Raw genomic sequence first — 21095 nt, forward strand, 5'->3', positions numbered from 1 at the left:
TCAGTGTAATCATAGTTGATACATATTAAACATCAATCAATTTATGATTTTTTCAGATAAAGGAAGCAGCCCTGACGAATTATATAAAGTAACACTTCCAGCTATTCCCGCAGATGAATGTAAAAGAAGGTCTAAAATGAGAATTTCTGATGGAATTCTCTGTGCCGGAGATTTCAATGCAGGTGGAACATCTACTTGCCAGGTATATTATATTGCTATTTTAGCATATAACAATAATGTCTTTAACTGACACATCTGTCTAAATAATGGGTATATTATTAATCTATGCGTGTGGGAACGTAAATTAGTGTGTGTGTGTGTATGTATGTGTGTGTGTGGGGGGGGGGCACGCGCATTAAAACAAAGATATCGGCTCCACAAACCTACCAAGAGGTGAAAAGAAAACTTCATCTTTATAAGTACGGTTCCTTGTTGAATGCATTGAGCAAATGTTTTTGAAATAATCTATGAAAACTACAAACTTGCTTCCGAGAGTTACGCTTTCACGTGATTAGAGAAAAAGAAGAGAACGAAAAGGAGGAGGTAGAAAATGAGGGAAATAGAAACGTCCATGATGTGAGGTAGACTGAGTGTAATTGTAATGCTTAGTTAAAGGGAAGCAGAAGAGAAAGAAAAAGGAGAGAGAAAAAGAAGATAAGGTGAAGAGTGAGGCAGAAAGAGAAAGAAAGAAAAAGAGGGCGAGAGAAGCGTCCGTGACATAAGGTAGAGGGAACGTAATATTTATTACGTGGTTAAAAAAGTTAGTTGACGATAGAGGAAGAGAATTAAAAGTATAACTTTAGCAGCGGAGTGATGTTCTGATGGTGAAGTTAAAGTCAGAGAGAGAGAGACAGACAGAGAGGCGGGGGAGAAATGGTGGTGGTGGTGGTGGTGACTGAATAGTGAAAAGTGCTTTTTTTTTAAAATTGAACTAAATTTTTATATCACCTATTACTCAACGCATACGCACAAGTGCAATTCCATGAAATATTCAACCTTATTTACATGGAAGATTTATGCAATTTGTACAGGATTTTTTTTGGAGAAAATGGGAAAATAAGAGTGAATATTTATTTTATGAGTACTGTGTATTAAGCCTATAAAATTGTACATAAAGTATATAGAGTGTATATATTAAGTGTATAAATTAATCATCGTATTCCAATTTCTTTCACTTTTCAATGAGTAGCAGATGAGCGATTATTTTTCCATACAAGTACAACACAGGCTAAGCTCTCAGGTATTTTGGATAAAGTTTTCGGCAATAACCCAATTGGTTTACCATTAATTCCGTGAAATATTCACGGGTTCCGCTAGTATCTATTAATTTCAGTAATTTTATAAGTATGTCGTTTGTATCTTTGCAGGGTGATTCTGGCGGTCCACTCTATTGTCGAAACAGATATTATCAAACGGTCCTGGCAGGCGTAACATCTTTCGGAAGCAAATGTAACGGCGAGGTCAGTGCTTTCACCGATGTTGGATATTTCCGAGACTGGATCGACAAGAACCTGTAAGAAGTACTTCGATGAAGATGTCTGTTTTGAAGAAACTTCAGCAGAACAACCTCCTCTATGTATCGAGAATGCAATAAATATATAAAATGATTTATCAATTTGTTGTTGTTACAATGGCACTTGGGAGTGTTCAACTATTTCACTGTGTGTATTTTTGTGGTGGATAGTTCCATATTGGAATCATATTATGCCTGCACTTTGTATCTCTTCTGTTGCATTACTATATTACTAGGAAAGGCAGTGAATTTTTACTTTGTTAAATTGGAGATTATAACACTGTTTAGTTGAGTAACCTCAATCACAAATTGGTCATATTACTGTTCCACAAATTGGTTATTATATTTCAAAAGCAAAACGGAAAATTCATCTGAAGACTGTTGAACTATGAGTTGTCATGAAATAACATTGTGAAATCTAAAATATTTGGTATCGCCTTGAGACAATTCAAACTTCACATTGAGAATTGTATTCATTTCTAAGTACACGCACACGCGCATATTTATATACAACAGAGAGAGAGAGAGAGCGATAAATATACACACAGAGTTATACTCATATACGTATCAATATATATGTGTGTGAGAGTGTGTGTGTGTGTGTATATATATATATATATTATTTTGCTTAAAAGAGTTCCAACACTGTCTGTTTTTTATGTTTTATTTATATTCCTGAAGAACTAATGTGGGGTATAGAATATGGAATATACAATATATAATATGATATACAATATACAATATAAAATAAAATAAAATAAAAATGGATGGCACCATGAAAGAAAGTATTGAATGTAGATGAAATATTGAGTGTTCAATATAAAGGATCAAATATATAAATATAAATATATAAAGGCGACTCGAGTTTCAGGGCTATTTCCCTTCGTCATGGCCGGTATGACAGACTTTAACAGTCTGTTAAAGTCTGTCATACCGGCCATGACGAAGGGAAATAGCCCTGAAACTCGAGTCGCCTTTATATATATATATTTATATATTTGATCCTTTATATTGAACACTCAATATTTCATCTACATTCAATACTTTCTTTCATGGTGCCATCCATTTTTATTTTATTTTATATTATATTGTATATCATATTATATATTGTATATTCCATATTCTATACCCCACATTAGTTCTGCAGGAATATAAATAAAACATAAAAAACAGACAGTGTTGGAACTCTTTTAAGCAAAATAATATATTCCTCTATACACAATCATACAAAAACCCCCACCTTTTTTGTATTTATTTTTACTCGCATATATATATATATATATATATATATATATAATAATTTATGTATATATTAATATTATCTCAGTTATTAAAACTTTCGATAATTTAAATACGTTAATAGTTACCAGAGGTAGCAAAATTACACTAAAAAACAAGATATCACAGCCTTCTAACGGTCACTGACCATGTAACATCTCTGCTCGTAAGTTACCCCATTATTTCGCTTTTGTCTTGCTATTACATGTTTTATTATGAACTCCCTGAAGAGTAATAAATGAGGAACCCCAACAGCTCTTTCTTCTTTGTGAAAGGGCTCTCATTTATTTCGAAACATGTGTAGGAATTAAAGGAACTTTTATTGACATGCGTTTTGCTCCATTCATTATTATCCATATATATATATATATATTTATAGAGTGACATGAGTAAAGCACTAAGTTGGCTAGCCAAGTATGGGGTTTGAAACCTAACGCTACATCATATATAATCAAGTGGGAAATAGATGAAAAGTCCACACCATGTCAACGGATGAAAAAAAAAGGTACGGCTGGATTTTAGATCTGAATCTTTTAACGGGTGTAAATATATGGATCTGTTTCTCGTGGTGAATTGGAAAATACCACCGATTCCGAATGAAAAGCTGTGCTGCTGACTCTAGGCCCCTATCCACTCAGTGTTATGCCATAAAGTTATGAGGCTGAACGGATATGAACCTAATTCTTTTCCATTTATTTTTTTGCTTTTTCCGGTGTTTTTAACTTTCAATCTTTTAAAACTGCTTTCTTCTCGCCTTATCTCTTATTCTGTCTTCGTCTTCTGTCTTTTTTTTTTTTGTGAATTCTCCCTATATAGGCAGACAGACGGACGGATGGATGGATGGATAGATTTCATTATAAAGTGCCCTGGCTACAACATCATGTCTCATCGATAGATAATATCGTGATGAAATTTTCGGACAACTGCTTATGATGCGAATGATATCTTCGGTGTTAACTCAACAAAGTTTGCATCGATTGTCACATTTTACTGCTTTTCTTCCATTTCTATTCCTTTTGTACATCAGGTATTTGATTGATATTTCCTGTTCCTGGATTGCAAACGCATACCCTTCAAAGTGGGAGGTGGTAATCTGGCTATTGGTCCATAATAGACTGCTTTGATGATCAATGTCACTATCATCTCGGAGCTTTCTTCTAACATATCCATGCATAGTCTTCTGCACATGTATGCTCATCCTTTCATCTGATGATACATTGCAGTAGAGTTGTGTGACCTCTTTGGACATGTATTTAAGGTTATCCGACAAGGAATGCTGCTCAAGGAGGTGCCTTCAAAGTCTTATGATGTTATCAGCCTCATGTATGCAAACTTGGTCAAGGTATGCACTTTGAAACTTGGTGGTTAAAAGATGTTGCCGAAGGGATATAATACGACATTCAAAGGCATTTTGGATTGATATTAAGCCTCTGCTGTACGAGCGTGCCGTATGAGATTTGGTTCATCATCGAGCAGACAGCACTACTAAAAAATTCGAGGTAATTTTTCGTCAAGCGCGCCATGAAGAAAGTCCCGCGGGTTGCCCATGAATGTTCTAAAGCAAGACACCGAAGGATACCTACTCTAAGTTCTCCTACTTCACAACATTACTTAAGCTATTGCATAAATATTGTTGAACAGTCGTGTTGAAATCTTACAGAACAAGCTATTAGTTGTACCTATCAAATCAATCATTTCCTTTCTTATTAATAACACTAAAGAATATCAAATACACTCAACCATCATACACAATTGCGTGATTTTATCATGCACACATGACGCACAAACATACTTAGAGCATTCAATTCATCAACATAGCAATGTCATTTGTTATACTATTCGTAATGCATTACGACATTTGTAGTATATCTCCAACCGCTGTCATCTTCACTAATTCTCATACTCTACCCTATTTCTCTATCACTTTTTCCGAAACCTTCACATGCAGAGACATGTACACATACATATTACTGTGTTGATCGTCTGTCTTCATACGATTACCACAAACCTTGTTTTTGGCGCTCATTGTAATCCCTTCATCATATAACCCGATCCTCGGACGTAGCAGAAAATTGACAAAATTAGATGGGTGTACTTTTTTTTTTTTTTAACCCAGTCAAATTGTTTACTCATGAAAGAATGCTATTTTACCAATGCAAACTAAACCGACCGACTACCAATGTAGAATTACTGGTACTAGTTACGAATGGTTGTACTAACTATAGCCGGAATTGATAAGAAGGAACATTTTGTTGGGATTCGAAGAGACTAAAATTAAAGACGGCCAACAATACGAGGCTAACTTGATACAGAAAGATTTTGTGTCATGTCCAAAAGATATGGAACGACGAAGATGAATGTCTCTGACAGAATTATAGTTTAATCCAATTAATTAAATAGTTGATTTTATATGAACTTAAATCTGAACCTTTATCAAAACACACACACAAGAAAATTCACCTAAAGATATATAATTCTAAAAATACATTCTCGGATTCTTCAATGACATAAACAAAATTCATACAGCAACATACTAATTCAATAAGCCACAATAAATTCCATCGTGGTAAGTAGCTTGCTTACCAACCACATGGTTCCGGGTTCAGTCCAACTACGTGGCACCTTCGGCAAGTGTCTTCTACTATAGCCTCGGGCCGACCAAAGCCTTGAGTGGATTTGGTAGACGGAAACTGAAAGAAGCCCGTCGTATATATGTATGTGTATGTGTGTCTGTGTTTGTCTCCCCACCATCGCTTGACAACCGATGCTGGTGTGTTTACGTCCCCCGTAACTTAGCGGTTCGGCAAAAAGAGACCGATAGAATAAGTACTAGGCTTACAAAGAATAAGTCCTGGGGTCGATTTGCTCGATTAAAGGCGGTACTCCAGCATGGCCGCAGTCAAATGACTGAAACAAGTAAAAGAGTAAGCCCGAAAATCTTTCATTCGTGATCAAAAGAAGACTCAAAACACTTTAACAAAAACCACTCAACCATAAAATACTATTTACAAAATGAGTCCGGTATATGTGGGTTCTTTGTTTGGTTTTGCTTTATGATTTTTTGTGGGGGGGGGGGGGGTTCAGTCACCGTGTTGAAGAACAATATTTCTATACTCTTTTACTTGTTTCAGTCATTTGACTGTGGCCATGCTGGAGCACCGCTTTTAGTCGAGCACATCGACCCCAGGACTTATTCTTTGTAAGCCTAGTACTTATTCCATTAGTATCTTTTGTCGAACCACTATATTACGGGTACGTAAACACACCAGCATCGGTTCTCAAGCGATGTTGGGGGGACAAACACAGACACACAAACATATACACACACACATATATATATATATATATACGACGGGCTTCTTTCAGTTTCCGTCTATCAAATCCACTCACAAAGTTTTAGTCGGCCCGAGGCTATAGTAGAAGACACTTGCCCAAGGTGCCACGCAGTGGAACTAAAACCGGAACCATGTGGTTGGTAAGCAAGCTAGTTACCACACAGCCAAATGAAAAAAAATATTTAAAAAACGACATAACGTGTATTGAATGTAAAAACAAACATGAGACAAACAGAAAGGCCATAACCCTTCATCGGTTATCGACCAATGGTACTTTTCAGTTTCGCACCTTTAACGATAAGACTGAATGCTTCCCAATTGGCAGTGCCTGCAAAAAAGAAGGTTTTCTTGCGCGGAATTATGGACAAGAGCAAAGAAAACGAAACAAAACAAGCAAAATGATACTGTGATTTAGGACGGCGGACGAGGACAAACAGTTGAACAAAATACAGCCTCCGAGCCAATGAAACGGGAATAGTGGGTATGGGTTAGGGTTAGGGTTAGAAAATGTTTTGAACGATGGAGAACAGAGAAAGAATTTGTGAGTGATCAACTAAGGGACTAGTCTAAGAAAGGAAGGGGAAAAAAAGGAATCGGCCGCTGGTCACCTAACAACAGCAGGTAGAGAAGGAGCGACAGAAAAAAGAAGCGGGAAGAGGATGAAGGGAAAGGAGAAAGGCTAGGAAAACAAGAGTGAGAAAGTCTAGGAATAGAAAGAGGAGAGAGAAAGAGAGTAAGTAGAAAGGCTAGAATAGAAGTGAGAACCCTAACCCTAACTCTAGAATCCGTACTCTAAAATTGTTACACACATAGATACGCACAGCATTATTTATTATATAAACAATATGCGTATAAATTACGATTAAACCGGATGAAATATGTCACAGGGAATAACATTTTTATGATCGGCAGGCAGTAACTCTATTCAGCTGAATAGACGTCAGTCATTGGTTGAAATTACAGAAATACGACAACTTTAACATGAAATAACTTGCGATGTAGGTTTTTTTGTTAAGAAGACTAAGAGTAAAAGATGTTTTATATGACACATTCTACCAGTGTCCCAAGTTTCAAAGTGTTTCGTTAAGAAAATACTGGTGCCCCCGTTTTGAACAAGATCCAATTTGGGACTGGCCAGCTCAAGAACAAGTCTAAGAAAGAAAGAAAAGCAGGAATTGGCCAATCATGTGGCAGCAGCAGGCAGAGAGAGGAAGCGACAGAGAAAAAAGGAGGAGTGGATGAAAGGGAAGGTGAAAGGCTAGGAATACATGAGGGAGAAAAAGTAAGAATATAAGAGGAAGAAAGGCTAGGAGTACAAGAGGCAGAGAGAGAGAAGGAGTAAGTAGGAAGGCTAGAATAGAAGTGGCAGGGTGAGAGAAAGAAAGAGGGAAAGAATGAAGGCAAGAGAGAAAGTGTAAGAGTCACACGGGTTTATAAAAAAACTTACTTGTTAATACAAATTCGGTTGTGTTGCGTTCCATTGCTTGATAAACAAAAGAATACATAAACAAACGACATAACGTATATTGAATGTAAAAACAGACGTGAGACAAACAGAAAAGTCCATAATCCTGACCCAGTTTATATATATATTTCTTTATTGCCCACAGGGGGTTAAACAGAGAGGACAAACAAGGACAGAGAAAGGGATGAAGTCGATTACATAGACCTCAGTGTGTAACTGGTTCTTATTTAATCGACCCCGAAGGGATGAAAGGCAAAGTTGGCCTTGGCGGAATTTGAACTCAGAGCGTAATGGCATGTATGTGTGCGTGTGTAGGGCGGCGCAGCAAGCTGGCAGAATCTTCAGTACGCTGGATGAGTTTCACATTGTCTATTTGGAGAATGTTTTTCTCGTGACAGTTTCTGCTGCAAAAGTGTTTCTACGTCTATGTATGTATGAACGAGTTAAATATAATTTACATGCACACACATATATACACATACTCTCGTACTTTTATGTGGAGCAACATTTCTATATATTAATAGCTAAAGCTACCGATACTTATTTGATCCTGGGCCATCATTTGTTTCATTTAGTCAGTTATACATGGCGCAGAGGGCTCCTTTTCCTTTCTGGATACAACACACCACCTCCTGACTCATAAGTACCTTCAGCGGAATTCGTTTTAGGCTTCAGAGATGTAATCACGACAATTATCCTTTCTGAACTCCATAGCTGTATACTCCTATTGAACTAAGACCACATCAACACCTCTTACAGACACGCAGACTACTCATAACATTACTATCAACACAAATTTCTTAACGCTATAGTCCATGCTACAATATTTACTCAGATACCACCACGAAAGATGGTGTCCGCACGATCTTAGACTCAAATATCTCGCTTAGACACTTAACGCTTACATCCATACATATTTATCTAAATACACTTGCGTCCTCTGTCACTTTCAAAACTCCTTGAATTACCAACGACTCTTCAATCATATCTCTTCCAGCATCAATACATCTATCTCACTTCACCCAAAAATCATCACCCTTATTAAGTTCAATGCTTACAATTCCTCCCATACAGTCGCTGTCGGTACAGAAATCAAATCTCACAATCTTTAATTCCACATTAATGGTTTCATCATCTAAATACATCTTTGACTGACACACGAACTGCAAACGTCCTCGATTTTTTTGTCACCTCTAAATTTAGCTTCCAACAGATCATAACCCTGTGCAACTACTGGGTTTTCCAACAACTACCTCACCACAACTATCTACCATACAGTCATATATGCACACCGTCCCCCACTTCTCAGGACCTATAGCACATCAAGTTAGCTTAGTAATTGCTGTGGCAGTTCTTGCTCTCAAAAAGTTCTGACATGAGCAAAGCTTCTGTTGATATCTGGCAGACTGAGTCCAAGGTAGGAAGTTTTACTACAAATTGTTCATCTATGGATTCAATTCATTTCTCCTCTCTTGGTTTTGTAAGACCAACGGCTCAGTTTTGTCATTTACACTCTTCTTGCCATCAACTTCAGCGATATGTCCTTCATTTCTCTCAAAACTTCTGTACTCAAGCATCATCCACATGTTAGCCTGGTATTACACACGGACTCTGCAATCACTTCTTGGACAGAAACCTGAGAAATATCTTATATCATGTCAATCTTGTCTTTTTAACAGCAAAAAGAATTCATATACCAAAACATAGCGACTCACCACTCCTACTTACGCCCCCCCCCCCCAATGAACATCACACAAATAGAATTTTCTTGATCGTTTCAAATCTTCAACATCACTGTTGGTCTCTCGACAGATACATATTACAAACAAATGAAAGACTGCATTAAAAAGCCAGGCCTTTTTCTTCTTGACAAAATATACTCAAGACCCCATCATACACTAACCTTCTACAAAGCTCTCATAACACCCACATTGGAATACTGCTCCCATCTCTACTGTCTTGGCTACATTTACCCAGATACCACTAGAAAAGCACTCGATTGACTGGATGAAGTGTTTTACCCACATACTTGTCTCTGATCTACAGATGTGCTGGCTACTCCTTCTGCTTTCTCTAAAGTTCTGCTCCTTGGAGTTGGATGGGTTCATTCCACTTGTAGATACTCCCAACCAACTTGTGAGTCTCCACCTTCCAGGCCCCACAATAATACTATAACCAGTTAAACTGTCACACATTTGTGAACCGTATTCCTGTGTTGGTCATACGTTTGCCTTAAAGGGGGCCAGTAGTTGTTCAGTGTTATATAGCATCAAAATCTGAAACAAGGATTTTGACTTTTGGAAGTCAAGGATGTCTTGGATATGGGGACATCACAAGAATTAGGAGAGACTGTGAGGCTTAACATTTACAGAGATTGAAAGTTTAAGATGTAAGTAGGTTGTGGTTGTATATTGAAATATCTTCATTTCAAGATGTGTTCCAAGATATCTGGGATGACACCTGTTATAACCTTTGTTTTAAAGGTATGAAGGTGGGTCTGTATTAGAATTAGTGAGTCATACTAGAGTGTATAGTATATGAATACTTTTAACAGGAAATACATGCTGCAAAACTATTTTCTTTCAGAAGGTTTTTCATGTAGATATAACCAAAATCTTTGCTAGCGTCAAGAGCAATTATATTGAGTTTCAAAGACCAGAGACCATTAGTGAGAGGATGGACAACTTTGAAAGTGGTGAAATAAAATTACCAATTCAACAATGTAAAAAATAAAAGCAAATAAGAGTTGACAAACTGTTATTTAGCATATTTAAAAATAAAATTACTGGTATCATTATTTCATTCTTAACTAAAGACATGATATAAAACGGTTATCTTTCAAACCAAACAAATAAAAATAAGTGTTTACTATACAATCAGAATATCTGAAAGAACAAAGACCACTTCAATAACAATGAGAGAATAGGTTCAAGTACATCGGTTATATTGTAGAAGAGGTAGTTTCACAAATTTTACAGTTGTTACAAGGTAAAGAATTTGTGGGTTGGTCAGAGGGAGTTATAGAGATTATAGAAAATGAATAATGAAAGAATCAGGAATAACCTGTATTTAATTAAGTTGTATACAAGAAAGTTTATTTCAATAGAAATGAAAGAAAAGTTCAAATATATCAATAATACTGCTTCTCAGTTGTACCAGGACATATTTTCATCTCTCAGTTTATATTTTGTAGATTTCTCTACAGATGTTTCACACAGTTATGATTATTTTCCCAATATGAGTCTTCTTATGTCTTGTTAAGGAAATATTTCGAGAAAATGCTTTCTCGCAAATGTCACATTTGTATGGTTTTTCACCACTATGAGTATATTTATGAGCTGAGAGGTCACAGTTTCTAGGATATTCTTTCCCACAAATGTCACATTTATAAGGTTTTTCACCAGTATGGGTAGATTTATGAACTGAGAGGTCATGATTTCTAGGAAATGCTTTCCCACAAACATCACATTTGTATGGTTTTTCATCAGTATGAGTATACTTATGAACTGAAAGGTCACAGTTTCTAGAGAATGTTTTCCCACAAGTGTCACATTTGTATGGTTTTCCTCCTGTATGACTGTATATATGAACAGAAAGGTCATAGTTTCTAGAAAATGCCTTACCACAAATGTCACAATTATATGGTTTTTCATCAGAATGGACATATTTATGGACTGAAAGATCACTGTTTCTAGGGAATCCTTTCCCACAAATGTCACATTTGAAAGGTTTTTCATCTGTATGACTATATTTATGAAATTGTAATGAACCATTATTAGAAAATGCTCTGTCACAAATGTCACATTTGTATGGTTTTTCACCAGTATGGTTATATCTATGAACTTTTAGTGAACCTTTTTTACAAAACGCCTTATCGCAAACATCACATTTGTACGGCTTTTCACCAGTGTGAGTGTATGTATGAACTGTAAGGTCACGGTTTCTAGCAAATGCTTTTCCACAAACATCACATTTATACGGTTTTTCATCACTATGAGTATATTTATGAATTGAAAGATCACAGTTTCTAGGAAATGCTTTCCCACAAACATCACATTTGTAAGGTTTCTCATCAGTGTGAGTATATTTATGAACTGAAAGGTATCGTTTTCCGGAAAATGCTTTCCCACAAATTTCACATTTGAATGGTTTCTCACCAGTGTGACTATATTTATGAACTGAAAGGTCATGATTTCTAGTAAATGATTTTCCACAAACCTCACAACTATATGGCTTTTCATCTGTATGAGTATATCTATGAATTGTAAGGTCTTGGTTTCTAGAAAAGGCTTTCCCACAAATGTCACAATTGTATGGTTTTTCCCCGGTATGAATATATTTATGAACTGAAAGGTCACAGTTTCTGGGAAATGCTTTTCCACAAATGTCACATTTATATGGTTTCTCATTAGTATGAGTATATTTATGAAATTCTAATGAACCAGTATTAGAAAATGCTTTCCCACAAACACTACAACGATAAGGTTTTTCACCAGTATGTGTATATGTATGACGTTTTAATGAACTGCCTGAAGAAAATACCTTCTCACAAATGTCACATTTGAATGGATTTTCATCTGTATGCGTATTTGTATGAACTGATAATTCATGGATTCTAGGAAATGCCTTGCCACAAATTTGACAAACATGGGGCTTTTCTCCTGTATGAAGAGTTTTGTGTCTTGTTAAACCACAAGCTGCTGTAAATGCTTTCCCACAAAATTCACAAATGTAGGGCTTTTCTCCCATATGAACAGTGCGTACATGAGCAGAAAGATTACTATTTTTCGAAAAAGATTTCCCACAAATTTCACATTGGCTTCGTTTGTCTCCCGTATGAACTGTACATTTATGAGATAATAACTCACTACTCTCAGAGAATGCAGTCCCACAATCCTCACATTGATAGGGTTTTTCTGCTGCATGAATGAGTTTATGAGCATTCAATTCTTCATTAGTTGGAAAAACTTCCCTACAAAATTCACAGTCGTAGTATTTTTCCTCCATCTTAAAACATCTGTGTGCAGACAAAACAAACTCTTTCAAAAAAAATGCTTTCACATTAACATCACACTAGTAAAGATTCTCTAGTGTTTGAACCAATTTTCAAATGCAATGTATTTCCACAATGAAAATTACACATTTTATTGCTGGGCTATCAAATGAAAATATCCCAACAAAATTCCACACTAAAGCATATCTTCTTCAACCGAATCTTACTTGACATTCAGTTTCGATGGCTCACTTGTAATATTTTCTATTAGTTGAGTTGTAATTACGGCCACTCTTATCTTACTTGGCAACCAAAGAAGTTTATCATACTGTTATCCTAAAAACCATCGATAAAAGTAAACATAGTAGTTATCTCAGCCAAGATTGTTGAAAGTATACTCTGAAATAAAAGAAAGGAGGCATTAGTTTACGACCAGTGATAAGCATAGGAATAGGTGTGTGGTTCAGAAGTTTGCACTTCCCAACCACATGGCTTCAGGTTCAGTCCCACTGTGTGGTATTTTCAGCAAGTATCTTCTACTACAGGTCTGAGCTGATCAATGCATTGTAAGTAGAACTGGTAAATAGAAACTGTATGGAAGCCTGTAATACAAACACACACACATGTGGTTGCAATAAAATACACAAGTTAACTTAAAGATTAAGGTTCAGTTTTCACATATGTTAAACTTTCAGTCTCATAAAATGCAATCAAAAAAAGTAGATTTAATATGGACTTGAGATATTACATAGTAACAAGAACAACATAAAGTTGAAATGAACAGAAAACAAATGATTAATATTTCAAATATTTCATTAGATACATTTGAGTAATTACAGATCAGTCCACCACATGGAAGACATGAAGATATAAAACTGACTGTAATGTTATCCTTAAATAACAAAAAGTCATGCTTGAACCGTCCAACCCATGCCAGAATGGAAAACGGATGTTACATGATGATGATGATGATCATCATCGTTTAACGTCCGCTTTCCATGCTAGCATGGGTTGGACGATTTGACTGAGGACTGGTGAAACCGGATGGCAACACCAGGCTCCAGTCTAATTTGGCAGAGTTTCTACAGCTGGATGCCCTTCCTAACGCCAACCACTCAGAGAGTGTAGTGGGTGCTTTTACGTGTCACCCGCACAAAAACGGCCACGCTCGAAATGGTGTCTTTTATGTGCCACCCGCACAAGCCAGTCCAGGGGCACTGGCAACGATCTCGCTCGAAAATCCTACGGGAGCCAGTCAGGCGGTACTGGCAACGGCCACGCTCAAAATGGTGCATCTCATGTGCCACCCGCACAAGAACCAGTCCAGGGGCACTGGCAACGATCTTACTTGGCTTGCCGGGTCATCTCACGCACAGCACATTTCCAAAGGTCTCGGTCAGTAGTCATCGCCTCGGTGAGGCCCAATGTACGAAGGTCTTGCCTCACCACCTCAGCCCAGGTCTTCCTGGGCCTACCTCTTCCACGGGTTCCCTCAACTGTTAGGGTGTGGCACTTTTTCACGCAGCTATCCTCATCCATTCTCACCACATGTCCATACCAGCGCAATCGTCTCTCTTGCACGCCACAACTGATGCTTCTAATGTTCAGCTTTTCTCTCAAGATACTTACACTCTGACGGGTATTCACATTGACATTACACATCCAACGGAGCATACTGGCTTCATTCCTTGCGAGCTTACGTATGTCCTCAGCAGTTACAGCCCATGTTTCACTGCCATGTAGCATGGCTGTTCGTACGCATGCGTCATACAGTCTGCCTTTTACTCTGAGTGAGAGTCCCTTTGTCGCCAGCAGGGGTAAGAGCTCTCTAAACTTTGCCCAGGCTATTCTTATTCTAGCAGCTACACTTTCAGCGCACCCACCCCCACTACTAACTTGGTCGCCCAGATAGCGGAAGCTATCGACTACCTCTAGTTTTTCACCCTGGAATGAGATAGAAGTTGTTTCCTGTTTGTTTACAGTCTTTATTGCACCTGAACATCTGCCACAAACAAAAACTAACTTGCTAGTTAACCTGCCTTTGATGTTGCTGCACCTCTTATGTGTCCATAGCTTGCAGCGGGTACATCTTATAGAGTTACTACCTACTCCTTTTCTACATACTGAGCAGGGCCATCTACCTGAAGGGGTTTGTGTTTTATCTACCTTCCTACTTATTAGGATTTTGGTTTTAGCTAGGTTGACTCTAAGGCCCTTCAGTTCTAGACCTTGCTTCCACACCTGAAACTTCTCCTCTAGTTCTGATAGTGACTCCGCAATTAGGGCAAGGTCATCAGCATAGAGGAGCTCCCAGGGGCAACCTGTCTTGAACTCCTCTGTGATTGCCTGGAGGACTATGATAAATAAGAGGGGGCTGAGGACGGAACCTTGGTGGACCCCTACCTCTACCCGGAATTCATTGCTGTACTCATTTCCAACCCTCACCTTACTGGCAGCATCTCTGTACATGGCTCGCACAGCTCTCACTAACCATTCTTCTATCCCAAGTTTCCTCATTGACCACCAGATAAGGGATCGGGGGACCCTGTCAAAGGCTTTCTCCATGTCAACGAAAGCCAGGTACAGAGGTTTATCCTTAGCTAGGTATTTCTCCTGCAACTGTCTCACTAGAAATAAGGCATCAGTAGTGCTTTTACCTGGCACGAACCCAAACTGCATCTCATCTAAATTGATTCGCTCCCTAATTAGTTGGGCTATGACCCTCTCTGTAACTTTCATAACCTGATCTAACAGCTTGATGCCTCTGTAATTATTTGTATCTAAAGCGTCACCTTTACCTTTGTAGCAGTTGACTATGATGCTGCTACACCAGTCATTGGGTACGACTCCCTCGTGTATCACCTGGTTCGTAATACGGGTGACTAGGCTATAGCCAACACTGCCAGATATTTTGAGCATCTCTGCAGTGATTCCTGATGGGCCGGGGGCTTTCCCAGTCTTCATACTCTTTGATATATATAATATATATATATATATATATATATATATATATATATTATACATATGTATCATACACATACATATCATCATCATCGTTTAACGTCCGCTTTCCATGCTAGCATGGGTTGGACAATTTGACTGAGGACTGGTGAACCAGATGGCTACAGCAGGCTCCAATCTGATCTGGCAGAGTTTCTACAGCTGGATGCCCTTCCTAACACTATACATGTATGTATATATATATATATATATATATATATATACACACATATTATATATATATATATTACACATATATACATACATGTACATATACCATACATATACATATATTATACATACACACACACACACACACATATATATGCATGTATCTACTATAATAATACTCTTGTGCATTTCTCTGTCACAACATATGAATGAGAAAAGAAGGGGTGATTGGCAAACTTGGTAGTGATGGAAGTTCTATGGTGAAAAAAAAATCAAACAGCATTTCAACTCTGCGTGAGTATATGTATGTGTATGTCAAAGGGGGTCATGTGAATGTGTGTCTGTGTGCAATGGAAGTAGGGTGGTGAACATTCAATGCTGAAAAGAAAAATCAAACAGCTTTTCAACTCTGTGAGAGTATATGTGTGTGCGTGTACAAGGGAAGTAGGTGAATGTTTGTATATGTGATTATTTTGTACCTTATTTATATACAGTGGAGGTGCAAGGGCCCAGTGGTTACGGCAGCGGACTCGCAGTCATAAGATCGCGGTTTCAATTCCCAGACCAGGCGTTGTGAGTGTTTATTGAGTGAAAACACCTACAGCTCCACGAGGCTCCGGCAGGGGATGGTGGTGAACCCTTCTGTACTCTTTCACCACAACTTTCTCTCACTCTTACTTCCTGTTTCTGTTGTGCCTGTAATTCAAAGGGCCAGCCTTGTCACACTGTGTCACGTTGAATATCCCCGAGAACTACGTTAAGGGTACACGTGTCTGTGGAGTGCTCAGCCACTTGCACGTTAATTTCACGAGCAGGCTGTTCCGTTGATCGGATCAACTGGAACCCTCAACATTTATATACAAAATACTACAATTAGTTGTCATTTTTGACAGCACGGGGCCAGCTAGTGTATATAAATAGACATTCCCAAATTTGCATGTCACTCCTATAGCAAAACAGTGATATGATGTTTACATTTTCTGCTGATATTACAACTGGTTGCTCTACACTTTTAAGATCAGTGGAATAAAAAAAAAAAAAAAAAAAGACTCTTGCATGACGAACAAGGATTGGACAGAGAAAGAGCATCAAGCGGTAAGATGCTGTCTCAAATAAGTCCCACCTAATCTACAAACTATAAACAATACTTGCTAACAGATCACCCATGTCATTCTCCTTCCTTGTATGTTATATGTATTGTCTTGATATGCTTATCTGCACACACATACATTAAATACACACATACATATATAAGTGGGTACATATGTGTATATGTAAATATACTCCTGTTAATTTTTTTTTAGCTCATCCAATTATTTTTTTTTTTGTTACTGTCATGTGAGTTTCTCTGGTCATCCTTTCTCTCTAGTAATGTCCCCATTCCCACTCCATCTTCCTCACACATTTCAACTTATTGACAACCTTCCGACATGCATCTTATCAATGACCCTGGCCAAAACATTCCAGTTTCCCTTTCACAACACACAACCTTATATGCTACTCCATTTTGCTTTCGCAACTAATAATTTTTCTTTTGTTACGTTTAACTTTATGAACTAGTTCAACCAAGGAGCAAACGGCTGGACCAATGAATTCAAGAACCAATGATCTCAAGATGCACAAAGAAGCATTTCATGACCCATCTTGCAGATTATTGAGAGAGAAGTTCATGTGTTGTAAAATAACAAATTTCTCTGTAAACTCACCCAGTCATCGAGAATGAGGGGTTAACCGTGCGCAACTTCCATTTTGTTCTATGGAATTAAATAATTTATTGCATTTTACCTCACTTTTATTATTACATTTGCCTTCAGCCCACAGGAGTGGCTGTGTGTGTGTGTGTGTTTGTGTTTGTCCCCCCAACATCACTTGACAACCGATGGTGGTATGTTTACGCCCCGTAACTTAGCGGTTCGGCAAAAAGAGACCGATAGAATAAGTCCTGGGGTCGATTTGCTCGACTAAAGGCGGTGCTCCAGCATGGCCGCAGTCAAATGACTGAAACAAGTAAAAGAGAACCCAGATTGAATAATTTCTCAAATTTTAAGGAAAAAACAACAACAACACGTTGAAAGTTCTCTTCCGATCACTGAAGTTAAGCAACGTCAAGTCTAGTTAGTAGTTAGATATGTGACCGCTTGAGAAACCTAAGTGCCACAAGCATTTCACTTCAAATACTGATGCTCTAGCATGGCCACAACGTTTGGGTTGGAACACATAAAAGAATAACAACATGGATCGGAAGACATGATCTGACTAGTTAGACGAATAAAAGTTACACTGCTTTGTAGTTGACCGCTAAATAATAGGACTGAATATATTTTTCACCTCATAAAAATTACCAAGAATTCGCTGGCTGGTGTCAAACGAGAAACAAGATGCTGAGAGATTCGCCACTTAACTATTTCGGCTGTGCGTCACTTAATTTCCTGTTATCCTATTAATTAACCACTCTGAATAATATCCTTTTTTTCTCTTCGCCTAAATAAATATAAAATGTGTTCAAAACTTACATAATAAAAATCAAATAATTTAAATATTCCTGAATTATACCTCATTCAAAAATATACACAGAAATTTTTTTTCTTCCTAAATAAAAACAAAAGTCCTAAGAAAACCGAAACGGAAATTAGGTCATCAGCCAACTGGCCGCAGCACAGAATCAAAAAAATATTCTTCCGCCAACCACTCAACAAATTAATACCATATTGTATAGCTTCTTTACAAGCTGTTTTGTCCTTAACACTAGACTAACTATGATAGAAAAGATCGACGAACACAACTAATAGCGAAGACTTTCCAACCAGTCATCATATCTCAGCATAATTCACCTCTTACTTCACTGTCCTTCTTTTCTGAAGTTATGTGTGATGTGAGGGAATCTGGCTACTGTTTCTCGTATATCGGGCGTACATGTAGCAGATCCCTTGTTCGCTTCTTGCATGTATTATAGGTGGACATAGATATATGTATTATACTAAGGGTTAGATTTATTTGATTAACTTTATCAAAGAAATGATGTAACCAAGTCAATAATTGGGCATCACTTTAGAAATTATTGCATTCTCGACATCCATATTTCTTCATAACGGTATTGTCTGTTGAGGTTTGTTTTAGATCAGAACATTGGCAAGTACATAACAACGTTTAACATCAATACACCATTAAAACATCGTTAACAACAGTAAAATATATCTGGAAGCCAACAAATCTAACAACTGCTTACATTAACAAAATCACACGGAAATTACCTTACCAGAGCACTGTCTTATTTTCTTATTCATTCAACTCTGTACATAGTTAAACAACCAGATCAACACACACATCACTACACTTTCGTTGCGTATGAGTGAGACATTTGGAGAATTTAATCCAACCTTCCAATGAATAATTCTTTTACATATGTAAAAAAGCGAGTGCGCGAACAGGAATAAATTTCACTTCTGGGTGGTGGCGCCTCTTGTGGCCACTTCTGGAAAAATATGTATAATGATGAGTAATCTCCCTTGACTTTTTAAGCAGTGTTTGTGAGAATGAGTTAAGCTATTAGTGGAGACGCAATAGCCCAGTGGTTAGGGCAGCGGACTCGCGGTTTCGATTCCCAGACCGGGCGTTGTGAGTGTTTATTGAGCGAAAACACTTAAAGCTCCACGAGGCTCCGGCAGGGTATGGTGGCAACACAACTTTCTCTCACACTTACTTCCTGTTTCTGTTGTGCCTGTAATTCAAAGGGCCAGCCTTGTCACACTGTGTCACGCTGAATATCCTCGAGAACTACATTAAGGGTACACGTGTCTGTGGAGTGCTCAACCACTTGCACGTTAATTTCACAAGCAGGCTGTTCCGTTGATCGGATCAACCGGAACCCTCGACGTCGTAAGCGACGGAGTGCCAACAACAACAGTTAAGCTATTAAATTCTAAGGCTATCTACCTACTTCACCACGTTCCTTATTCTTATCATATCTATGTACATATAATATTGGACCGTTATGCTGAAAACATACTGAACAAATTATTGGTAGCTCCTAACAAATTTATCGTCTTTGTAATTCCACAGAACATGCGCCAATTGTCAACACTGTTTTAATGGGATACCTAGGTACTACTAAAGCAGCACGGTCCCGAACGCGCAGCCGCATGTCCGCGCCAGCCAGTCTTGAGTGGTCGATCCTAACCCCAACCCTAACCCTAAACACGTATTCATTTGCACACGTGGGTTAGGGATAGGGTTAGTGACAGGGTCAGGGCTAGGATCGACCACTCACGACTAGCTAGCGCGGACGAGTCGACTGCGCGATCGTGCTGCTTTAGTAGCACCGGATACCTATCCCTTTTGTGCATTAAGTGTTTTGTTGTTCAGTCCTGCTCCTTGATTGGAAAAGTATACCTTTCAAAATGGGAGCTAATATAACAATTCTTAAAGGAAGATAAATTCCTCTAGCCAAATATAAGTTACAATTACACCTAATGCTTTCTCGGAACATAGTCAAGCATGACTCTTGATAATTAGTACGCCGTTCTAATGGTTTTCTTTATCTTCTTTCCTGTTGTGCAGCCTCTATGGATGTGTATCGTGGAATATTTTCTGAGGAGCTTCTTTCCTGCTATTATATTATTATTTGTCTCGTGTATGCACATTTGTTCATTTAATACCCATTGATGTTTATCACTGTTGACACAGAAATTTCTGGTGATAGATTTTTTTTGAGGGTGAGCAACATATGGTGGGTTGAGAAGGAGAGTTGCTGATTTAGTGTGGGGAGGTGATCAATGAAACTGTTGATGAAGGTATTAAGGGGTGAAGGGTGGATAATGAGTGAAATGTTTCTTGGTAGTAAGAAAGATCTGCAGTTAGGGAGGCAATGAGGGTATCCTGGGGGGCAGCCAGTGGAAGAAAGGACCTTGTTGAGCATATAATAATATATATAGATGTATACACACACACACACACACAAACATGCAGCTAAACCAGAACTCAAAGTTTTGCCAATCAAAGCATGTCTTCTTCAGAACCTCATATCAGTTATTCTAATCTTTTTACAATCACATCCATGAGAGCAACCTTTTCCACTTTGCCCCATATATACTTGAGTGTCTAGCTTCTGCAAGATCCACACACACGTATGTGTATATACAGTCATACATATAACAATTTAGTAATATGAATTTCAGACATCATAAACATCATTGATACACATGAAATACTGAGAGACAGGACAGAAGTTAATCCATTATATATATATGACAAGAATGAACTTTAAACCCACGGTCTTTATCTCTCTGGTGTATGATCTTTTATATGAAAATGACTGTGACCTAATGAGTCACACCAAACAAG

General features: G+C 37.9%; 2 protein-coding genes across 2 annotated transcripts in view; one reads left to right on the forward strand and one right to left on the reverse strand.

Moving 5' to 3' along the window:
- LOC106873520 (chymotrypsin-1) overlaps window positions 1-1702 on the forward strand; it is a 7840-nt gene extending 6138 nt beyond the window's left edge. The window contains exons 5-6 of the mRNA XM_089353297.1: window positions 57-202; window positions 1368-1702. Coding sequence (XP_089209423.1) covers window positions 57-202; window positions 1368-1517 — 296 coding nt within the window. The 3' untranslated portion in view covers window positions 1518-1702. The remainder of the gene's footprint in view (window positions 1-56; window positions 203-1367) is intronic.
- A 6001-nt stretch (window positions 1703-7703) lies between these two features.
- On the reverse strand, window positions 7704-19200 carry LOC106873523 (uncharacterized). Its single transcript, XM_014920913.3, has 2 exons — window positions 19012-19200; window positions 7704-12983 (listed from the first exon to the last, which is right to left on the reverse strand). The coding sequence occupies exon 2, from the start codon at window positions 12596-12598 to the stop codon at window positions 10802-10804; it is 1797 nt and encodes a 598-aa protein (XP_014776399.1). The 5' UTR covers window positions 12599-12983; window positions 19012-19200; the 3' UTR covers window positions 7704-10801.
- Window positions 19201-21095: the final 1895 nt, after the last annotated feature.

The sequence above is a fragment of the Octopus bimaculoides genome, chromosome 6, assembly GCF_046866305.1.
Source record: "Octopus bimaculoides isolate indiv1 chromosome 6, ASM4686630v1, whole genome shotgun sequence".
Taxonomy (NCBI): domain Eukaryota; kingdom Metazoa; phylum Mollusca; class Cephalopoda; order Octopoda; family Octopodidae; genus Octopus; species Octopus bimaculoides.